The 25,535-nt window shown below is 31.7% G+C and overlaps 1 protein-coding gene across 1 annotated transcript; it reads right to left on the bottom strand.

Annotated features, from left to right (window-relative positions):
• Positions 1-24,847: 24,847 nt before the first annotated feature.
• On the bottom strand, positions 24,848-25,297 carry LOC139902647 (uncharacterized protein At5g01610-like). The gene has a single exon (XM_071885254.1). The coding sequence runs from the start codon at positions 25,295-25,297 to the stop codon at positions 24,848-24,850; it is 450 nt and encodes a 149-aa protein (XP_071741355.1).
• Positions 25,298-25,535: the final 238 nt, after the last annotated feature.

The raw sequence follows: 25,535 nt of genomic DNA on the forward strand, positions 1-25,535 counted from the left end.
TACATAACAACTCTTCACACCATACTTTATATACAGGTCTGCGTATGGTGAATAAACATATCCAGTCATTAAAAGAAGAATTACCATACCTTTGTACAAGTAATTCCCTAATTGGCCCGGCCAATTCTACAGCTTCTAAGGGTCCCCATTCTATGACCCTCGGTACCTCAACAACCTTGGAATGAAGAGTATGCAAACCCCGTTGATATTTTGGATAATCTATCCAAAGTCTGTCAAATCTCAGGTTCAGGTGCAACTGTTCCAAGTGCATATCTGAAAAGGTCATGACTAGATGAGGTACATCCTGCTTGTAGTAGTTATCTACCTCCTGTTGGTCCAAATTCTCAGCAGGAGCATGGCGGGCTTGGGATGAAGATTCACCCCTTTCATTCTGCAAAACACATCAAACACAAATTTTGTGCATCCAAATATGCATTAGTGTCAGCAAAATCATCAATCAAAATAATTACAATGACATTATCAATTTATATCAAACTTAAGCTTATTTTCACATTTTTATCAAATCTACACTTTTTCAAATAAGCATATACGAAAATTTTCGCCAAGTTCATAAGCATTCAACTCAAATAACATGTCAAAATAATCATTACTAGCAATTAAACAAGTCTCAAATGGCATTATCTTTCAAAAATCAAGTTCATGAATTTTAGACTTGAAAAAGTCCACTTTAATTCTCAAAATCATGTTTAGGCTCAAAGTTTGGATCATTTAACTACCTAGACATGTTACACTACTCAATTTAGCAACAATTCATGACAAAAATCGGCCATAACCTGTTTATATCAAAAAGTCCCAAATTGCTCAAGAACACAAACCCTAGATTATTCAAAATTTGAAGTTTAAGGCTTCTAATCATGTTAAACAGCATCAATCTAGGCTATACAAGCATAATACATAAACAATTTAAGTCTAATTACACTAAAAAGCATCAAAATCAAATTGGGGAAAAAATAGCTCAAGAACACCTAATTTCGAATTAATGGTGTTTAGGTGTAGAAATTTACCGTTTTTCTTGAGTAATTCTTAGATAGCATCCTTCTCAACATGATTTTAGCAAAAAATTTGGTGATTAACGGTTAAAAATTGGGATTTTTGGGGTGTTTTTGGGTGGTTTTTCGTGGGTTTTTCGCAGTGTTTTCGAGTTGTTTTTGTGTGTGGGAGCTGATCAGTTCGTGCAGCTCTTTTATTTTTTTTTTCTGGGTTTTGGTCCCTCCGCGAGTCGCGGGGATTTACCCTCCAAACTCCGCGACTCGCGGAGTTTGGTATTTTTTTTTTTTTTTTTTTTTTATAATCTTTAACTTATTAAAACAATTTAGTAATTAATTTTAAAATTTTGTTTCCCTTGTTATTTAGGACGAGGTCGTTTCGGATCGATGTCTTAGTCCGTCCTTCGACAAAATTTTAAAATTTGTCTTTTAGTAGCGATTGTTTTAAAAGCTAAGATTTTTGGGTTTTTTAATTTTTTTGGCATACTTTAAATCAATAAGATTAAAAATAATGATAATAAAAGTTCTCGTCCCTCCCTCGGGTAAAGCAATTTCGGTTCAAAGACCTAGTCTTCAACTTACGACGAATTTTTAAAAATCATATTCTTAACTTAATGAGATAAAGTAAATTTTTGTTTTTAAATTCACACAACTTAAATATAAAATTCAAAATTAAAAATTAAAAATTAAAAATTCACACCAAACTTAAAATTTGAAATGCATAAAATTAAAAATTCATATTTTAAAAATTAAAAATTCACACCAAACTTAATTTAAAAATTTATAAATTCATATCAAACTTATATTAATTTTTCAAATATTTATAATTTTAAAAATATTGTTTTTACAAAGTTTACAATATTAATTTAAGATTTAAATATTAATTTCAAAAACATGGTAAAAATAAATTTAAAAATCTTTTTGTCTTTTTATCCCACTGTAATCAATCAAATATTATCAAAAATATGCGCCCCTCTTTTCGGTAAAGTAATTTCGGTTCCAAGACCTAATTTAACTCATGACGAATTTTTTGAAATATTTTGGGTTGATTGTTTAAAGATATTTATACCTTAAAAATAAACGTTAAATTTCGCAGTGATGTAATAAATTTTTGAATGATATCAATAATTTCGGTCGCCAAACCTAATTTTATTCAATACCAATTTAATACTTTTTAGCGAACAAATTAGCGTTTATTATCAAAAGGTTAAAAATAAATAAAAATAAAAACTGTACAGACATACCTGTGAAATAGATTTCTTAGTTATATGATCTATTATATTCATAAGATAGTCGGTTTAATTGGTTTTCCATGGCTGCATAGGCGTAACCTCGAGCATTCATTGTCTTTTCTTCTAAACATATGAACGGTCCGTCTCTGCATAAAGTAACAAATTCGGTATTTGAATAGGTTTGATTATTTGAACATTTACCTCCATGTGACCATTTTCCGCATTTGTGACATCGTTCTAGGTGTCGTGCTCTTCTTTTCGCTGCGGATTTTAATTTTCCTTTACCAAATTGTAACTTATTATCTTCGCATCTGGATCCTTTTCTAACTCCGCCCATTCTTTCTCTGATTACTGATACTAATTCACTCGGTAGTATGTCATTATTACGTTTAGTGATCAAAGCGTGTAGCATTAGACCATGGTTTAGTTCACAGGCAGTCTTCATTTTGTAAAAACCTAAAAAAAATAAAAATTCAGAATGGGGGGAGAAGACTAGTTCTTTAGGGTCTGCTAGGGAAAGACCATTCGGGTTCCATTTTTGAGAACTACACGAAAACAGACAATCTAACTCTAACAGAAATACATATTATCCTTTAAAGACTTGATTCTCCCCACACTTAGTTAGCTGTGGTGTCGAAATTGTGATTAACTTCGTTGTCGACTTCCATCGGACCATGTATGTAATGTTTAACTCTGTGACCATTAACTTTAAATTCAATCCCATTTGAATTTATTAATTCTATCGTTCCGTATGGGAAAACTCTTTTGACTATGAATGGTCCAGACCATCTTGATTTCAATTTTCCAGGAAATAGCTTGAATCGTGAATTGAAAAGAAGAACTCTGTCTCCTTCTTTAAATTCTTTTGAACTTCTGATTCTTTTATCATGCCATTTCTTCGTTCTTTCTTTATAGATTAACGAATTCTCGTATGCTTCATGTCTTAATTCTTCTAATTCGTTTAGTTGACTTAATCGTAGACGTCCGGCTACATGTAAATCAAGATTACATGTCTTCAAAGCCCAAAATGCTTTGTGTTCGATTTCTACTGGAAGATGACATGCTTTTCCATAAACAAGTCTAAAAGGTGTGGTTCCAATTGGAGTTTTCTAGGCTGTTCTAAAAGCCCAGAGTGCATCCTCCAATTTAATGGACCATTCCTTTGGATTTGATCCTACGGTTTTCTCTAGAATACGTTTTAAAGCTCGGTTGGTATTTTCAACTTGTCCACTTGTTTGTGGATGATATGCGGTGGAGATTTTATGAGTTACTCCATATCTTTTAAGAACTTTCTCAAGTTGATTATTACAGAAATGAGTACCCCGATCACTTATTAAAGCTTTCGGTGTTCCAAACCTTGCAAAAAGACGTTTTAAAAAGTTGACTACAACTCGTGCATCGTTAGTTGGGAGAGCTTGTGCTTCCGCCCATTTAGATACATAATCAATGGCTACGAGTATATATAGATTATTATGAGATTTTGGAAATGGACCCATAAAGTCAATACCCCAAATGTCAAATACTTCACATACTTGGATGACATTTTGTGGCATTTCATCACGTTGACTTATTTTTCCGGCCCTTTGACATGCATCACAGGATTTGCAAAGAAGGTGTGCGTCTTTGTAAATTGTAGGCCAATAGAATCCAGCTTCATAAACTTTTCTTGCTGTTAGTTGAGGCCCATAATGCCCTCCTGTTGGTCCTGTGTGACAATGGTTTAAAATTTTACTAGCTTCATCTCCAAATACACATCGGCGTATTATTCCATCGGGACAACTTTTAAACAGATGTGGATCTTCCCAGAAATAGTGTTTTATATCACTGAAGAATTTCTTTCGTCTTTGGTACGATAATCCTTTTTCAAGGAATCCACAAACTAAGTAGTTTGCATAGTCTGCAAACCATGGGATTTCTTTATAATCTATCTTTAATAGATATTCATCAGGAAAGTTGTCTTGTATGGCTGATTCATTTAGAACTTCTAACTCAGGATTTTCAAGACGAGAAAGATGATCAGCGGCGAGATTTTCTGCTCCTCTTTTATCTCGGATTTCAATATCAAAATCTTGTAAGAGTAAGATCCAACGGATTAATCTTGGTTTAGCATCTTGTTTTGAAAATAGGTATCTAAGAGCAGAATGGTTGGTATAGACCACCGTTTTTGCTAGAACGAGATATGATCGAAATTTGTCAAAAGCAAAGACAATAGCAAGGAGTTCTTTTTCAGTAGTTGTATAGTTCGTTTGTGCTCCTTGTAATGTCTTACTAGCATAATATATAGGTTGAAATCGTTTTTCAATCCTTTGTCCTAAAACGGCTCCCATTGCAAAATCACTTGCATCGCACATTAGTTCAAATGGTAGATTCCAATTTGGTGTTATCATGATCGGTGCATTAGTGAGTTTTTCTTTAAGAATATTAAAAGATTTGATACATTCATCTGAGAAGATGAATGGCGCATCCTTTTCTAGGAGTTTATTCATAGGAGTGGCAATTTTAGAAAAATCTTTTATGAAACGTCGGTAAAAACCGGCATGCCCTAGAAAACTCCTAACTCCTCTAACATTGGTGGGATGTGGAAGTTTAGCAATTACATCTACTTTAGCTCTATCCACTTCAATTCCTTCTTTTGAAATTTTATGTCCAAGAACGATGCCTTCTTTAACCATGAAATGGCATTTCTCCCAATTAAGTACTAGATTTGATTTTTCGCATCTAATTAGCATTCGTTCCAGATTAACTAGACATGATTTAAATGTATCACCGAAGACTGAAAAGTCATCCATGAATACTTCCATGCATTCTTCTATCATGTCGTGAAAAATCGCCATCATGCACCTTTGAAAGGTTGCAGGGGCGTTGCAAAGTCCAAATGGCATGCGTTTGTAAGCAAAAGTACCATAAGGGCACGTAAATGTGGTTTTCTCTTGATCTTCGGGTGCTATTGGAATTTGAAAATATCCGGAAAATCCATCTAGAAAACAATAGTAACTATTTCCGGCTAATCTTTCCAACATTTGATCTATGAAAGGTAAGGGAAAGTGATCTTTTCTGGTGGCGTCATTTAATTTTCTATAATCAATACATACACGCCATCCTGTTACAGTCCTAGTAGGAATAAGCTCATTTTTCTCATTTGTAATGACAGTCATGCCACCCTTCTTAGGCACGCATTGAACTGGGCTTACCCATGGACTATCAGAGATTGGATATATCAAACCTGCATCTAGCAGTTTAATAATCTCTTTCTTAACTACATCTTGCATATTAGGATTTAGTCTTCGTTGGCGTTGCACATACGTTTTATGACCTTCTTCCATAAGGATTTTATGTGTGCAATACGAAGGACTTATTCCTTTAATATCATGAATCTTCCATGCAATGGCTGGTTTATGAGCTTTCAACACAGAAATGAGTTGTGATTTTTCATTTTCAGTAAGAGAAGACGATATTATTACAGGTAATTCAGATTCACCCTGTAAATAAGCGTATTCCAAATGGTTTGGAAGTGGCTTTAACTCTAATTTCGGAGGTTCTTCTATCGATGATTTATATCGATATCTGTCTTCTTCTTTTAGCATTTGAATTTCTTCTGTTGTTGGTTCATATCCATTAGCTATAAGTGTAGCTAACATTTCAGCTTCATCAATTGGTTCATTACCTTCTCCTAAAGAACATTCTCATGTTCCTTGTAATTCTGGAAATTCTTCTAATAATTCTGCATGTGCATCTATAGTTTGAATATAATAACATGTATCATCTGCAGATTGCGGTTGTTGCATTGCTCTATCAACTGAAAAGGTAACACTCTCATCCTCTATACTTAGGGTCAGTTTCTTACCGAACACGTCTATCATTGCTTTAGCCGTGTTTAAGAATGGTCTTCCTAATATGAGAGGAACTTGAGAATCTTCTTCCATGTCCAAAACAACAAAATCTACTGGAAATACTAAAGTACCAACTTTAACTAGCATGTTCTCCATTATCCCTCTAGGATATTTTATTGATCTATCGGCTAGTTGTATGCTTATTCTGGTTGGTTTTAATTCTCCAAGGTCTAGTTTAGCGTATAGTGAATACGGCATTAGATTTATACTAGCACCTAAGTCTGCCAATGCTTCTATTGAACTAAGACTACCCAGAAAACATGGAATTGTGAAACTTCCTGGATCAGATAATTTTTCTGGTATCTTATTCAACAGCACTGCTGAACAATTAGCATTCATAGTAACAGCCGAGAGTTCTTCCATTTTCTTTCTATTCGTGATTAGATCTTTCAAGAATTTAGCATATCTTGGCATTCCTGAAATCACATCAATGAAAGGAAGATTTACATTTATCTGTTTAAACATATCCAAGAATTTGGATTGCTCGGCTTCAAGTTTTTCTTTCTTCATTTTACTCGGGTAAGGAAGTGGTGGTTGGTATGGTTTAACATAAGGTTTATCCTTAACTGTGTTATCTTCATTAACCTTTTCAACTACCGGTTCTTTTTCCTTATCTTGATCAGGTTGTGGTTCTTGTGGAGTAGGAATAGTTTCATCAGAAGTTACAGGTATTTCAGGTGATTTAAGTGTTGTACCACTTCTTGTGGTAATAGCTTTAGCTGTTTCATTCTGGGGGTTAGCATTTGTATCACTAGGTAGACTTCCCAGTTTTCTTTCACCTATTAACCTTGCTAGGTTACTCACTTCTTGTTCCAGATTTTGAATAGAAGCTTGTTGATTTCTAAATTCTTGAGCATTTTGTTCATTAGTTTGTTTTTGAGATGTGAAAAACTGCGTTTGAGTTTCAACTAGCTTCGTCATCATATCTTCTAAATTTGGCTTTTTATCATCGGTTTGTTGTGGTGGTTTGTTTTGAAAATTAGGTCTTTGCTGATTGTAAGTATTATTGGATACTTGTTGATTGCTAGGACCTTGTTGGTTGTTGTATGGAATATTTCGGTTATAATTCTGGTTTTGATTGTAAATCGGTCTTGGCGGTTGATAATTATTCTGATAATTATTTCCAGGCCTTTGGTTTATGTATGAAATATTCTCTCTTTGTTCCATTGTTAATTCAATACTGAGACAATCTTTTGTCAAATGTGGTCCTCCACACTGCTCACAACTAATTCGTATAGCATGAATATCTTTAGTCATCTTTTCCATTCGTCTCTCGAAAGCATCTATCTTTGCGGAAATGGAATCTAAGTCATGGCTAGAATCGGCTCTAGCTGCTTTAGATGATCTAATGATGTCTTTTTCTTGGTGCCACTCATGTGAGTGGGAAGCAGTGTTATCAATAATTTTGTAAGCATCAGTTTCGGTTTTCTTCATAATAGAACCACCAGCTGCTATATCTATGTCTTTTCTTGTAGTGATGTCGCATCCTCGGTAGAATATTTGTACTATTTGACAGGTGTCTAAACCATGTTGCGGACATCCTCTTAATAACTTTCCATATCTTGTCCACGCCTCATATAGAGTTTCATTTGGCTTCTGTGTGAACGTAACAATTTCTGCTTGAAGTCTTACGGCTTTAGATGCAGGAAAGAATTGTTTAAGAAATTTGTCAATTAAAACGTCCCATGTATCGATCGCCCCTTCAGGTAACGATTCCAACCAATCTTTGGCTTCTCCCTTTAAAGTCCAGGGAAATAACATGAGATATATCTGTTCATCCTCCACTTCTCGTATTTTAAATAGTGTGCAGATCCTATTAAAGGTACGTAGATGTTCATTTGGATCTTCCTTCGGCGCACCACTAAATTGGCATTGATTAGTCACCATGTGTAGAATTTGTCCTTTGATTTCATAATCTGGCGCATTAATGTCTGGATGAGTAATTGCGTGACCTTGGCCAGTGCGTTTAGCTCTCATTCGGTCTTCCATACTTAAAGGTTCCAGATTCTCCATAATTGAATTTGTTGAATCGGTATCACTAGATGATTCTGATTTAATGGTTCGTTCCTCAACAATCTCTGTTTGAATGATTGGTGGTTCCGGAGGAAAGTTTAGTGGTTCAGGATCTATGAACCGTTCCTGAATATTTTCCGGATTCTCAATTGTGAGGTCGGGTTCAAAAAATGGATTATCGGTAATTTGAACTGAAGTACTTGGTCGACTGGATGACGATTCTAAAGAAAAATCAACGGCGGTTATATTTGTTAAACGATGTCTTGATCTAGTTACAGGTGGTGAACGTACAAAAGGTGATGAACGTCTTGCTCGGTGCATTCACTGAATATCCTATTAGTTTTTAAAAGGAAAGAAAAATTATAATAAGTTATCCAATCAATAGACTTTTCTGATTTTGCCCACGTTTCGAATAGCCAAAAGATGCAGCAGAGGGGCAGGATTCGTTTGGTCTCAATATAATTGAGGACTGTTTGGCTCCAATAACCCGGTCCACGTACAAATCCAACTATTACTACGAACCAGAAAATTTTGATGTCTATCAATTTAACCGCTTAAAATAAATTTTCGTAATTTTAAGAAATTTAGATAAGAAGTAGAAAAAAAATCTATGTCCTAAAACTAGAATAGCGAGAAATAAGAGAGAAAAAGAGTTCGTCGAAAAAGGTTGAAAAAGAAAAAATGGTTGAAAAATAAAAGTTGACGGAAAAATAAAAGAAACTTATAAAAACTTAAAAATACTTAACTAACCTAACCTTATTACTACAACTAACTTAAAATTATAATCGCAAATTGAAATTATTAATTGGAATGATAATTGATACATAGTAAAAGGTGTCTAAAAATATTAAAGCTTACAAGGAAAAACTAAATCCCAAATGGAAATAACTTAAAAAAAAAACTAAAACTTAAAAAGGCGTCGCAAAATTCTAAAGCACCTAAATCTTAGTCTAAAGAAAAAGCACTTAAGGAATTCTATGGCAAAGCCTAAAAATCTAGGAGTAAAAATAACTATAGCAAAAACTAAGTTTAAAATTAAATATGAGCTAAAAATACAAATATTACGCTACAACGATTAAAAAGGTACAAAATATAAAAATATACAAAAAGTTGTAAAAAGTACAATTTTTATAAAAATATTATTTTTATATTATTTATTTTATAAAACTATTAATTTTATAATTTAATAAAACTAATTTAACTAAAATATATAAATAAAAAGTAAAAGTAAAAATAAAACTAATAATAATAATAATAATAATAATAATTAAGGTTAAATAATAATAATAATAAATTAAAAATCGTAATTAATGCAGAATTAGGGCTTCCTGTGCGCGTGTCAGAGTAGCTCCGCGAGTTGCGGTGATTAATGAGGAAAACCCCGCGAGTCGCGGGGTTCAGGAATTCAGTTGACAACTGATAATTTTTACGCGTTTTTCTTTATTTTTTTTTTTATTTTATGTTTTCTGTTTTTTTATTATAAATAAAAGATGTTTAATAAAATTTATATTATTATAAACTAAAATAAAGATAAAGAAACTTATAAAACTTAAATATTTAAAAAAATCTTAAAAATGCTTTTATTTTTGTTTTTTTTTCTTTTTATATTTTTGAATAATTAAAACGTATTTTTACAAAAACGAATTTTAATAAAAGTAACTAAAAATCTTTTTTTTTTTATATATTAGCGTTGCGCTTCCGGCTTTTAAGATGAGATCCCCGGCAGCGGCGCCAAAAATACTTGATGTGAAGCGAGGTGTATATAAAATAGTTATTATTTTACTAGGAAAATACTATTAAATACGATACAATTTTACACAAGATATTTATTTATTTATAGAATGGATATACTTAAACCTTGCTACAACACTTATAGGCAGTGTACCTAATCGTACAGTAGTGTAGTTTTTAGTAAGTCCGGTTCGTTCCACAGGGAAATCTTTAAACAAAGCTCAACGCTATATTAGTTTACTTTTATAAAAATACAAATATATATATAAGTAATATTTTTATTATAAAGGGGGGTTTTTACCGTTTAATGACCGGTTTGTCGATTTTAAAACTTTAGTCGCAGTTAAAACCTAATGTAAAATATAAAATAAATACAAGACTTTAAATTAAAGCGTAAAGTAAATAACGATAATGAAATTGCGAATAATAAAAATGTGATAAAATAAAATTGCGATAATTAAAAAGTACGATAATTAAAAGTGCGATAAAATAAAATAAATAAAAGTGCGATAATTAGAAGTGCAATTAAATATAAAATAAAGGAAATTAAATATGAAATAAAAGAATTATGCTTATTTAAACTTCCGTAATCATGATGTTTGACGTGTTGATTTTAGTTTTATGCCCATGGGTTAATTGTCCTTTGTCCTGGATTATTTAATATGTCCGTCTGGTTTTTGTCCATAACAGTCCATCAGTCATAAATATAAATTGCAAGTGTCCTCGTCAAATTATTATTATACCCGAAGTTAAATATTCCAACTAATTGGGGATTCGAATTGTAACAAGGTTTTAATACTTTGTTTAATGAATACACCAGGTTATCGACTGCGTGTAAACCAAGGTTTTACTACTTTGTTAACAATTACACCAATTACCCTTGAATGTAATTTCACCCCTGTTTTAATTATTCTAGTGGCTATTAATCCATTCCCGTGTCCGGTTAAATGAACGATTATTCGTACATATAAATACCCCGCCCATCGTGTCCGATCGAGTGTATATGGTAATTTATAGGGACGCCCAATTGTAAATCTTTATATTAACATTAACAAACTTTCATTTAGTTAAACAAATATAAAGCCCATTAATAGCCCATAGTCTAATTTCCACAAGTGTCGTTCTTTTGTCCAAACCCCAATTATGGTACAAAGCCCAATTACCCAATTTTAGTAATTAGCCCAACATCATGATTACTTCGTTTTAAATAAGCATAATAATAACTTAGCTACGAGACATTAATATAAAAAGGTTGAACATAACTTACAATGATTAAAAATAGCGTAGCGTTACACGGACAGAATTTCGACTTACACCCTTACAACATTCGCTAACATACCCTTATTATTAGGATTTAAAATTAAAATTAAAATTAAAATATAAATTATATATATATATATATTACGTATATATTGAGAGAGAGATGAAATAAGATATGAATTTTGATCAGAATTCGGTTTGCTTTATAGCCAGAGTTGAAAATTGGGGCTCCGCGACTCGCGGCAAAAACCCCTTCAAACTCCGCGAGTCGCGGAGATAGAAATTACAGCTCACACCCTTGGAGTTTCTCTGCCGACGGTTTTTTTATATATATATATAATATATATATAATTAATATAATTAATTATATATTATATTATATTTATATGCATAGTTAACTTGTAATTTTTAGTCCGTTGCGTCGAGCGTTAAGAGTTGACTCTGGTCCCGGTTCCGGATTTTCGAACGTCCTTGCGTACAATTTTATATTTTGTACTTTGCGTTTTGAATCTTGTACTCTTGTAATTTCGAGACGTTTCTTATCAATAATTGGAACCTTTTTCATTGTCTTTTGTACTTTTGAGCTTTTTGGTTGTTTGCGTCTTCAATTCGTCGAATCTGTTTTTTGTCTTCACCTTTTATTATTTAAACGAATATCACTTGTAAATAGAACAATTGCAACTAAAAGCTTGTATTTCTTGAGGAATAATGCTATGAAATATATGTTCGTTTTTAGCATTATCAATATTTCATAGAAATATCCCTCCTAAATAATAGGTTTTCATATGTAATTGTATTATATTTTCATTGTAATTGTTTAAATAAATAAGTGCGAAGACAAAAGGCGAAAACGAAGATTTGAAGACACAAACGTCCAAAAAAGCTCAAATGTACAAGATACAATTCAAAAGGTTCAATTTATTAATGAAAAACGTCTAAAAACGACAAGAGTACAAGTTACAAAACGCAAAGTACAAGATATTAAATTGTACGCAAGGACGTTCGAAAATCCGGAACCGGGACATGAGTCAACTATCAACGCCCGACACAACGGACCAAAAATTACAAGTCAGCTATGCACAAGAATATAATATAATATATAAATAATTATATTAATTATTTATATTTTATATTTATATATTTATTATGTCGACAAGCTAGGAGCCAAAAGTTTGTGAGCTGGATTTTCAAACTCCACGACTCGCGGAGTTTGAAGGCCAAAAACTCCACGACTCGCGGAGCTGCCAAATTCCAAAATGCCTATAAAAGGTCACGAATTCTGCGAGTAAAAATAATAATAAATAATAATAATAATACTCTGTAATAAATAAATAAATAAATATATATATAATATATATAGTATAGGGTAGTTTTATATTAGATTAGTTCGGGTTATGTAAAGGTTATTTTACGGGTTTTTGAAGTCGAAATTCTGTCCGTGTAACACTACGCGATAAATACTCAATGTAAGTTATGTTCTCCTTTTTTAATTAATGTCTCGTACTTAAGTTATTATTATGCTTATTTGAGCCAAAGTAATCATGATGTTGGACTAAATAATAAAGACGGGGTAATTGGGCTTTGTACCATAATTGGGGTTTGGACAAAAGAACGACACTTGTGGAAATTAGACTATGGGCTATTAATGGGCTTTATATTTGTTTAACTAAATGATAGTTTGTTAATTTTAATATAAAGATTTACAATTGGACGTACCTACAAATAACCACATACACTCGATCGGACACGATGGGTGGGGTATTTATATGTACGAATAATCGTTCATTTAACCGGACACGGGAATGGATTAATAGTCACTAGAATTATTAAAACAGAGGTGAAATTATGTACAAGGACACTTGGCATAATTGATAACAAAGTATTAAAACCTTGGGTTACACGCAGTCGATATCCTGGTGTAATTATTAAACAAAGTAATAAAACCTTGTTACAGTTTAAGTCCCCAATTAGTTGGAATATTTGACTTCTGGTATAAGGATAATTTGACGAGGACACTCGCACTTTAAATTTATGACCGATGGACTGTTATGGACAAAAACCAGACGGACATATTAAATAATCCAGGACAAAGGACAATTAACCCATGGGCATAAAACTTAAAATCAACACGTCAAACATCATGGTTACGGAAGCTTAAATAAGCATAATATATTTTATTTCATATTTCCTCGTACTTTTATTTATTGTCATTTTAATTATTGTTATTTATTTTATATTGTTAGTTAAATATCGTCATTTACTTTACGCTTCGCTTAAAATATAAATCGACAAACCGGTCATTAAACGGTAAACCCCCTTTTATATATTATTATATATATATATTTATATATTTTGTACAAATATAGTTGTTTAAAAATATAGTGTGCAATAAGCCCGCTCCCTGTGGAACGAACCAGACTTACTAAAAACTATACTACTCTACGATTAGGTACACTGCCTATAGTGTTGTAGCAAGGTTTAGGTATATCCATTTTGTAAATAAATAATTAAAACTTGTGTAATATTTCGTCGTATTTCGTATTTAAATTAATACTATTTCGTACACCTAGCTTTAACCATCAATCCTTCCCATGCGATCGCATGGGAAATGTGCTTGAAGGCCATGCAATCGCATGGAAGTCTGTATCTGGCCACATCTATAAATTCGAGCGTTTTTCTGATTTCTGATGCACTCCAACTCTTATCTATCTCTCTCGTATTATATTTATATATATTATTATTATTATTATTAAGATTAATATTATTATTATTATTATTATTATTATTATTATTATTATTATTATTATTATTATTATTATTATTATTATTATTATTATTATTAGTAATATTATTACATAAAATATTACGACGAGGTTATGGGCGTGTCACTTTCAAAACGGGTTTTCGAGCGGGATAGAGATAAGAAAACTATGGGTTATAGCTATGGACATTATGGATAATGTTCAAGGGTATTGTTCTCAAGTCAAACCTAGTGTTTATCATCTTCGTTGCGTCTACGTACTTTTCTGAAATATTGAATCACAATATTGATACGTTGAGATCTACGGTTATTTGGTAATCCGTGTTTCGATCACATTTTGGTGAACGACTTTATATGCTGCTAAGGTGAGTTTCATTGCTCCCTTTTTAATTGCTTTTGCAATATATATTTTTGGGCTGAGAATACATGCAATTTATTTTAAACGCAATGTATACAAGTACATACTTAATTCTACACTGAGTTTGAACCGAAAATCCCTTAGCTTTGGTAACTAGTAGCTGCCAGTACATAGGATATGGACTGGTGGGCGCGAATAACAGTATATGGATCCATAGGGCTTGACATCCCCGTCCGAGCTAGAGCGCTAGCCTTTTAACGGACGTGTGTTATTTGAGTTTAGGACACGTTGGTTTGCGTGTATTAAAACAAATGGGGTATTTATCATTATAACGTTAAAGCTTAGTTACCAGGGTGCTCTGTTACGTAAAATCTATTGATAAACGTTTCTGGATGAAACAACTGAAATCTTGTGATCCACTTTTATATACAGATTACGCGAAACACTAAAACTATGAACTCACCAACCTTTGTGTTGACACTTGTTAGCATGTTTATTCTCAGGTTCCCTAGAAGTCTTCTGCTGTTTGCTTATATGTTAGACAAGCTATGTGCATGGAGTCGTACATGGCATATTTTTCAAGGAAACGTTGCATTCACCAAATCATCACCATGTATCTTATTTTGACTGCATTGTCAACGGAAGTACTATTGTAAACTATTATTTACGGTGATTGTCTATATGTAGAAATCATCAGATGTCGAAAACCTTTGATTTAAATATTCATTTATGGTGTGCCTTTTTAAAAGAATGCAATGTTTACAAAACGTATCATATAGAGGTCAAATACCTCGCAATGAAATCAATGAATGACGTATTGTCCATATGGATTTGGAGCGATCGTCACACTCTATATGATACGTTTTGATAAAATATTGCATTCATTAAAATAAGCGACTTTCTAAACATAGAAAGTTATAAGCATGTGGGCGAGTGCTTATGTATAAGCAAATCCCCAAAATACATAAGTCTTTATTTTACAGGTTGACATCACAGTCCATTTATTTATTACACAACATGGTTTTGTTTCGAATGCAATAAAATTTATACAAAGCATGAGAGACTCCATGCAGGCAACAAGCACATCACAGCGGAAGCAGTCTAAGGACCTGAGAATAAAACATGATAAAAAAGTCAACACGAATGTTGGTGAGTTATAGGTTTAATTGCTTGAGTCATAAGTATATAAAGATAGACCACAAGATTTCATCAAAAGTGTATCAATAGATTCTACATAACAGAGCACCCTGGTAACTAAACTTTAATGTTATAATGATAATTACCCCATTCGTTTTAATACACGCAAACCAACGTGTCATAAACTCAAATAACATACGTCCGTTAAAAGGCTAGCGCTCTAGCTCGGACGGGGATGTCAAGCCCTATGGATCCATATACAATTATTTGCGCCCACCAGTACATATCCTATGTACTGGCAGCTACTAGTTACCAAAGCTAAGGGATTTTCGGTTTAACTCAGTGTAGAATTTAGTATGTACTTGTGTCTTATTGCGTTTAAAATAAATTGCATGTATTCTCAGCCCAAAAATATTTAAAGTATTTAAAAAGGGATCTATAAACTCACGGTTCAATATTGAGATTCAATATTGTAGGTAAATTACGTAGACATAATGATAGTAGACGACTGTATGGTTGGCCTTGGATTCAAGAACAATACCCCGAACAATACCCAATATTTTCTTATTTTAAAACGGTTTGAAACCCGAATTAAAAACACCCTCGTATATACCTTATTATTATTAAACTTAAATTATAATTAAAATTATAATTATAAATATAAATACTGATTACAGAGAAAATAAAGTGTATAATATTTCGTCGAACAAACTGGCCTTTTATAGGCACATTTCCTGAATTTGGTCCCCATGCGATCGCATGGGTTTTCAGTGCTTTTGCCATGCGATCGCATGGCTAGGCTGGACAGCTCATTTCTACTTTGTATTCTAGTTCGTCGATATCAAATAGTGTTCACTATAGCAAATAATGTTCACTGTAGCAAATAGTGTTCACTGTAGCAAATAGTGTTTTACTGTAGCAAAGTCGGTTTCAATGTAGCAAATAGTGTTTTACTGTAGCAAAGTCAGTTTCACTGTAGCAAATAGTGTTTTACTGTAGCAAAGTGATTTTTATAATTATCACAGGTTATGACGTTCGTGAATCGTCAAAAAAAATCGAAAGGTACATGAATGTGTAAACTAGTTCAAAAAGTTATAAGACTCAACATAAAAGGTTCGCTTATCGCGTCGGACACATTTATCCTGTAATTAATTTATTAATATGAAATTTTCTGGGTCATCACAAGGTACTTGACCTCTATATGATACATTTTACAAACATTGCATTCGTTTTTAAAAGACAAACTTTCATTACATCGAAAGTTGACGGCATGCATACCATTTCGTAATATATCCAACTATAATTGACTTAATAATAATCTTGATGAACTCAACGACTCAAATGCAACGTCTTTTGAAATATGTCATGAATGACTCCAAGTAATATCTCTAAAATGAGCAAATGCACAACGGAATATTTCTTTCATACCTGAGAATAAACATGCTTTAAAGTGTCAACCAAAAGGTTGGTGAGTTCATTAGTTTATCATAATCAATCATTTTCATCATTTTAATAGACCACAAGATTTTCATTTTCAGTTCTCATAAATATACGTCTCATGCATAGAGACAAAAATCATTCATATGGATTGAACACCTGGTAACCGACATTAACAAGACCTATATAAGAATATCCCCTATCATTCCTGGACATCCATCGGACATGATATAACAACATCAAAGTAGTAAAGCATCCGCAACCATGGATGGGGTTCGTTAGGCCCAATAGATCTATCTTTAGGATTCGCGTCAATTAGTAGATCGGTTTACTAATTCTTAGGCTACCAAGCAAAAAGGGGCATATTTGACTTCGATCATTCAACCATAGAATGTAGTTTCAATTACTTGTGTCTATTTCATAAAAATATTCATAAAAATTGCGCATGTATTCTCAGCCCAAAAATATAAAGGGTAAAAAGGTAAATGAAACTCACCATAATGTATTTTGTAGTAAAAATACATATAACGGCATTGAACAAAAATAGGGTTGGCCTCGGATTCACGAACCTATATCATTTATATATATATTAACACATATAATTGTAATCGAACACATTTATATATATATATATATATATATATATATATATATATATATATATATATATATATATATATATATATATATATTAATTATTTCATTATTATATTAATAATCTATATGTTTCATATATTCATTTTATATATTTAAAATAAATAAAATAAAATAAATAAATTTTGTTATATTATATGTATTAAATATATTTTTGTATATATATATATATATATATATATATATATATATATCGTTTGTTTATTGAAATGATAATAATACTAAAATAATATTAGTAATGATAAAAATAATAATAATGATAATAGGGTTAAAATGATACTTTTAATATAAATGATAAAATGATAACTTTAATAAAAATGATACTTTTTAATAAAAATGTTAATTTTAATAATAATGAATACTAATAATAATAACTATAAAGATAATGATCTTACTAATAATAATAATGATACTAATATTTATATTAATAACTATAATGATAATAATACTACTAATGCTAATACTAATACTTATGATAATAATAATAATAAAAATTATAATCTTGATAATTCTATTAATACTAATGATAATAATAATAATAATAATAATAATCATAATAATCATAATAATAGTAATAATAATAATAATAATAATAATAATAATAATAATAATAATAATAATAATAATAATAATAATAATAATAATAATAATAATAATAATAATAATAATAATAATAATCATGGAAATGGAAATGGGAAAAAAATGTATACCCTCCTAAAAAGGAATGCTCCAACAGGACTCGAACTTGCGACCTCTCGCCCACCCACTAACACTCTTAACCATGGTTCCATCTACTGTTTTTCTAATAATATCTCAGACCCAAAAATATTTAGCCCGTATTATTTGCTTCCCTTAATATTATTTCCCTGCCCAGTTTCATTTCGGACCAACATCAGCCCAACATGCCCATTTATCAAGACTGCTTCTATTGTTTTAAAAAAAATGTGCAGTCGCCTAGATTCGAACTCATGACCTCTCGTTTAAACATAAACACCCGAACCACTCCTCCATCTGTTTCTTTCTGTATTAAACGTGATTTTAATTTTATCTATAATTTCATTCAGTTCCTTCATCTTCATTTATTTAGATTAATCATCACCATCATCCTCATGATCGTCACACTGAATCATAATCTATACATCGACTTATCATCATCTTATCATCATCTTATTCCATCATCCTAATCATACACAACATCATATATCATAATCAACATAAAATCATCATCAATTCATCATCGTTTTATCATCATCATCTTTATATTCACCATCACCACAGCCCCTTCATCATCTTCGCTATCATATCATCAACATCTACAGATCATCATCATTCTAACCATCATTATAATTATCACTTTCATCATCATGATAATATTTTCATAGAATCATAATCATAATTATCTTCATCGTTCATAATCACTATTCATCATCTTCCTCGATTCATTATCAAATTAACTCTCGTTATTCCTCGCGTTCCTCATCATTTATTAACCTCCATAATAGTCTTCGGTTAAAATAGTGACAGTAGGAACCGTAATGGTAGTAGTGGTTCGATGGTTGTAAAACGCAGCAGGTTAATGGGTGTTTTAAATGGTTGATTTGTGGTGAATATCAGGTTGGGTTCTTGGGGTTATACGAAACAGAAGAAAAAAAATAGTGATTGCTCATAGTTGTTGTTGTTTAAACAAAAAGGAAACAAAAACTATGGTGGCTAATATGATTGAGGTGGTGGTGACCGGTGGTCTAGTGGCTACAGTTGTGATGGTTCTCGACTGATTATGACCGCAACAAACATCACAGTGATGGTAATCGCAAGTTGCAGAATGAAGAGAAATAAAAAGAAAGAAAAGAAAGAGAGGGAGAAGGTGGCGGTTGAGATGAAGGTGATGATGGTTGCCGAGGGTTTCAAGGTAGTGGAAGTCCGGTGAAGTAGTGGATGTGAAATGGTGAGCGTTGGTTTGAGGAAATGGTAATCTCGGTTATAAGGTGATGGCCAACAAAGATGATGGTATTGTTTGGTTCCTTGACAAAAATATACATGTAGAAAAACATAATCAATTAAGTGATTCATGATGATAAGATGGTGGTAACTTGGTTAGTTTTTGTTTTAATTTAAACTGTACAAGGAATATAGCAACTAGTGAAGTTAATAGTTGGTGTTCGGTGATGATGAAAAGTGATGTTTATCTCCACTAATTGTATATGTATATATAATAATATGTCTTGAGTGTGATCTTTGAATAAAGCAGAAGTAGAAACTAGTTTGTAGTAGTAAGTTTGTAATAGTAATGCATAAATGTGGGTTTTGTCTGGTGTGTGTGTTTACTCCATATAAGCATATGCTTTTAATATATAGAATGTAGAAAGAGATAGATTACTTGTAAAATTCAAAAGTGATCATAAAGCAAAACAGTACGCAGCATGATTATTTCACTCTCGTGAAATTAATTTGTTGGTATCTACCGACAGTTTTCTCGGGCAGTATTTGAAATCAGTGGTGGATAAAAGTGTTCAGATAAATCCCATATTTTTAAATTCACTATATTTATTTATTTTGGTCATTATGGTATAAAATTCAGTCATTAATTTAATAAATAAAAATTACATCAACTGTCCCTCTCATTTATGGGTAAAATATAAAAAGTGTTAAAATTAAATAATTAGATCCTAAATATACTTTTAATAAGTCTATAACTTATATAACTCATTTTCGGATCACCTTTCATTTTAAAATTACATAAGTTCGAATTTAACTATTAATCGGAACATTAAACGAGTATTACAAACCCAAAGGGGTGGTTGAGTGGTTGGGTGCTTGGGAATCTCCAAAAGAGACCCAGGTTCAATCCCCACCAATATCACTTTGGCCCTTGCCTTTCAAAAAAAAAAAAAAAACGAGTATTACAAGCATTTAATATTTATTTTTAATATACCTTATTTATATATAGAGATATATTTGTAATTATAATTATTATAATATTCTATCTTTATTTTATTAATTTTATTACTATAACAACAACATATAATACTTCAAATTATATTTCTAATTATTATTTATATATACATACACATATATCTATTTACAATTAATTGTTCGTGAATCGTCGAGAGCAGTCGAAGGTCAATTGAATATATGAACATCGTTTCAAAATTTTCTAGACTCAACATTACATACTTTGCTTATCGTATCGAATTCATATAAAGATAAAGTTTAAATTTGGTCGGAAATTTTCTGGTCGTCACAAGTTTCTTGCTTCCTTTAGACTTTATACCCCCTTAATCACTTGTTTGCAAGCTCAAACAAGTTTACTTGATGGATTTGAGAAACCCTAATTTCTCAATTGATAGAACCGATCTTGTTATAAATTTTGGGATGAAGCTCAAATGAGCTAAAAACTTCCCATCTCCTTTCTTTTATTAACACACTATCATCTTTTGGCAACTTAGGCCCCTCCCCACCACTTTATAATTTAGGTGGTCCTAATCATTTCTTAACCCTTGCAATGTTGGTCCTTTATCCATTTAACACTTAACTTAGGAATATAAATTTCATTTAATCATCAAATACAATAATAATAAATACATGAAAACTATCTCAAAATTTGGAGTGTTACATTATTGAACTTTAGCAGTAGGGTGGTGAGGTTGAGTTAGCTATTGGTTTTTTGTTCGGGCTTCAAGAATCTCATGTAGCCGTTGTTCTTTATTGTACCATTATTTTATTATTTTTAATAATATTTGTCAGGATAATCCTTTACCTAAAAAAATCATATCTCGTACATGTATACAATGATACATTTATATTATCAATTTCATATAATTATTTAGTATGGTGTAAATTGAATTCAGTTTTATTTTCGATTTTCGGTTAAATAAATTCATAATTCTCAAAACCGAACTGAAAACCCGAATTCAAATTTAGTTTCGATTTTTCTCGGTCCAAAAAACTTTTTTATTAAGACTGGACCCACCAAAACGAGCACACCTGGACGTACACGCAACATCTCTGCCACCTTGGGTATCATTAAATAAAGCTTGAATCGCCTCTCCAAACATAAGATCGTCAACGTGATCTTTTAAATCAAAAAGAATTCAGGCTATAACTTTATTAAATGGTTTCTTTACAGGAAGCACTTAAGTTCGATCATAGTTAGGAATGACATTGTATCGAATATAGATCGGGTGATGTTGTATATATATCCAAATTCATATAGTTTTTGTTCATCTATATATCCATATTCATACTTATTTAACTTTCATCCATTCATTTATTTGATTAACTAGTGGATTAAGAGGTTTAATGGACATCAATTGGATATTAAAAAAATATGATAATATTTTATAATATGTGATAGAAATATAAACGTGTATATATATATATATATATATATATATATATATATATATATATATATATATATATATATATATATATAATAATAATAATAATAATAATAATGTGCCATAATTAAAATCTATCCACAAATACATATAGTTTTTTCTAGAAGATATAATACAACGTGTTAGATGTAAATTTGCATAGACTATAATAAATTAAATGTGTAATTTGTAATGTTTTAAAAAGAAGTGTTTGGCTCACGCCAACCTTTCACTGAGATAAGTACCATTGCGCAAAAGGTTTCGTCGGTCAGGGGTACGACAATTATAATAGATGGTCTATAGTCTTAAAAAACAATAATAATATTATATAAATGACGACTGAGTAATAAATGATAAAAATAACAATTATAATAATAACATTTTATAAAAATTAGTTTATAAAAATATTAATTTATTTAATAAAAAAGTTAGAAGTGAAATTGTAAGATTCAAAAAAATAAATTAAATGAATGTTAAAGGGGCCGATGCTAACAGTGCTCCCAACAGTGACATAGTCCCTCCCCATGACTAGCTGTCACATTATTATCACATCAATACTTTCTTTTCTGGACTAAACCTATGACTAAACATTACCAACAATGACATATTTCTTCAATATTTTAATTATATTTTTTATATTATTTTTGTTAGTTATAGAATCAAATAAGTATAATTATTTAAATTATAAATATTTATTCAAATAAAACTAAATGTTCATTAAAATTTAAAAAATTACAATAGTTAAAATTTAAAACATTACGACAGTAATTAAAATGCGGCATAAATTAAAATAAAATACTATAAACTAAACAATCGAACTACTCGTCCTAGTCAAGCTTCTAATTCTTTCCCATATCTTTTCTTTATCCTTGCCCGAGCACTCAACATCATTTCGTATTCGTTGGGAGGTAAATTACGTAACGTCGGTTTAAAAAGAAGCTTTAAATCTTTAATCATTGTCCGCATGTGGCTATCTTCACATAGCTTTTTTAGGGCTCGATTCGCCGCTATTTGTGAAGCTTCAGCGGATTGAGCTATCTTTAATCGTACTTCATCGTATGACATACGACTCGCGGCACATGATGAGTACGAATCCCTTTGAGTTTTAGCTCTACTTGGAGGGAGTCAAATTGTGTCTTAATCCTTAAACAAATTTTCAAATTGCCTTGGGTCCAAGTTCTTGCTTGAGTTCATGATGGAACTTTTATCGGCCAAATTAATTGTTCTATCGTCGACTTGTTTTCTTTTGTTTGTAGCCGCGATACCTTCACCTTGTAAAAACATCAGGCAATCTTTTAGAACTCGCCACGCATCTTCAAAATTAAATACCCTTTTGGTTTGTTGCTTGAACTGTTTTTGAGCCGTGTTCATAATATCTTCTCCCGCACAACCATTTTGCCAACGTTGCTCGAGCCTTGAATAAATTAAAATAAATATCTTAACATCTCGTGCAATTTTACTCCATTTTCTACTAATCTAATCTACACGTATTTGCTCCGGAATTAGCGAATTATATTGTCTTCGGACTTCACCCGAAATGAATTATAAGTTTGTTCGTTTCCCTCATTCGGATGTTCGGAAACGAACACATAACGCTCGTCTAAAATTCTAGTTTCCAAATCGGACCTAGCAACTTTCTGACAATTCACTTTCTTTCCTTTCGGATCAGCTATGGGTTTGGGTTAGGCCCGTAGAGTTTCGGGAATATGTTCTTCATCGGATTCGTCGGGTAGTGTTGGATAATAAGGTGTTTGTTTCCGGTTTGGGTAGTATGAAAGTTGTTGTATTTGTTGTTGGTTCGGGTAGTATGGAAGTTGTTGTGGAAGTTGTTGTGTTTGTTGTGTGTGGACATTTGGAAACATATTCGCGAACGGTTTGATATTTGCATATTGAGAAAAACCGGTAGTTTGTTGCATAGATTCGATTAACTGTTGCATCATATCTCACTTGATCTCGCTTTGATCTTAAACTTGTTCATTTCTTTTGGATTTTCCTTTGGAACTTTTTTTCGAACTCATATTTGGATTGTAAGATGGAATGTGTATTCAAGAATATGAAATATGGGTGTTGTGTGAATGGATTGTGTTTTGTATGAATGGAATGTGTATTGTGTGAATGGAATATGTAATATAGATATGTATATATAAGGTTAGGAAAAAAAAATAGCCGTTAAAGAGCCGTTAGATTTTTATTTTTTCTAACGGTCATTTTTGTGATTTTTGTCGTCCTCGAACATGACTGAAAAAGGATTGAAGGTGGGCGAGGATCTGGGCGGCTCGCTGCCAACAACACTTGGGCGAGATGCTGGGTGGCCCCCAAGGTCCAACCGTTGGAACCGCTCTGATGTAATGTTAAAGTAAAAGAGAAAAAATCACTTAAAACTTAATAAAATAGAGAAAAACTTTACCTACACTATAATACTTACACTTCATTGAACGACAAGAAACATTTCAATAATGTGAGTTATCAACGAACGTTTGCTTCAACGGTATCAAGCCTCAGAGTGGAAGGGCTCGCGATTAGTTGCCAAGCAACCCGGGTTCAATTCCTGTGGGCGGAAAGTTTTCTCTCCAATTTACTGCGATTAGTTGTCAAGCAACCCAGGTCCCGCGATTAGTTGCCAAGCAACCCGGGTAGGAGTTTCCTTCTAGCGTGTATGAGTGCAAATGATGATGATCGTTGAATTAAATGATCCGCTGATGCAAATTCGTCGTTAAAAAAAAAATTAATAATAATGTGAGTTGACCTCATAAATCATTGCTTACTTTCGCTTCTGATATAGTGTAACATAAAATAAAATATATTATATAGATATAATATTATATAATTACTATATTATATATTACAATAGAAGAAGTGTGTATTGTCAAATAATAAAAATTTGAATGTATAAGTTAAAAGGGTATTTAATTAGTGCCAAATAAAAGGTAAAACAAGCGAGATAAAAATTTCTAGATATGATCGATTAAATACTTGAATATGGACCGATTAGTTATTACATTCAGGACTCGATAAAAAAGTACTAACAGGGAGCGATTTTGATTTAAATTTACCAATCCTTAAATTAAGAGCATCCCCGTTTCTAGTGACACTCACGATTTTTATCCAAAACATGGATACTTTCACTTCTACACCATTTAATCCAGCAAGAGTGTTATTTGAAACCACACCACTGATTGTGGGAAAATATTTGAGCTTATATCCTTCGACATTAACATGACAAACACCGTTAAAATTAACCGAGAAATGACCACTAGTACGGTCTAGGTTATAATCAACGGCCCCCTTTGGAAGAATACCAACCGGAAGGTTGTAGCTTTGTAGGACTTCATACACTGATGGTTGGTCATCATCGATAGCAGATGAAAATATAATAAAACAAGAAAAAAGAAGTGAGAACATATATAGTGTCTCCATTCTAGTTTTGGCAAGTGTCATTTGTTATGGGCGAAGAATGTATATGTTATACGCATACATTGAATATGATAAATAAATAGGGCGTAAAACTGTTTTTAACATTTCGTGACAATAAATCTAGCTTTAATTGCTAGGTTTTCCAGCTAATATTTGATGAGTTCAAATAAATTTCTTTTTGATATAATTTATTTTATACATTTTTATATAGACTATAAAAGGTTCTTAATCTATAATACGACATATATAATCGTCACTAGTA

The sequence above is a fragment of the Rutidosis leptorrhynchoides genome, chromosome 3, assembly GCF_046630445.1.
Source record: "Rutidosis leptorrhynchoides isolate AG116_Rl617_1_P2 chromosome 3, CSIRO_AGI_Rlap_v1, whole genome shotgun sequence".
NCBI lineage: Eukaryota > Viridiplantae > Streptophyta > Magnoliopsida > Asterales > Asteraceae > Rutidosis > Rutidosis leptorrhynchoides.

Bases quoted from the DNA above. Each gene is read 5' to 3' on its own strand.
- LOC139902647 (XM_071885254.1), bottom strand. From the start codon at position 25,297: ATGACACTTGCCAAAACTAGAATGGAGACACTATATATGTTCTCACTT.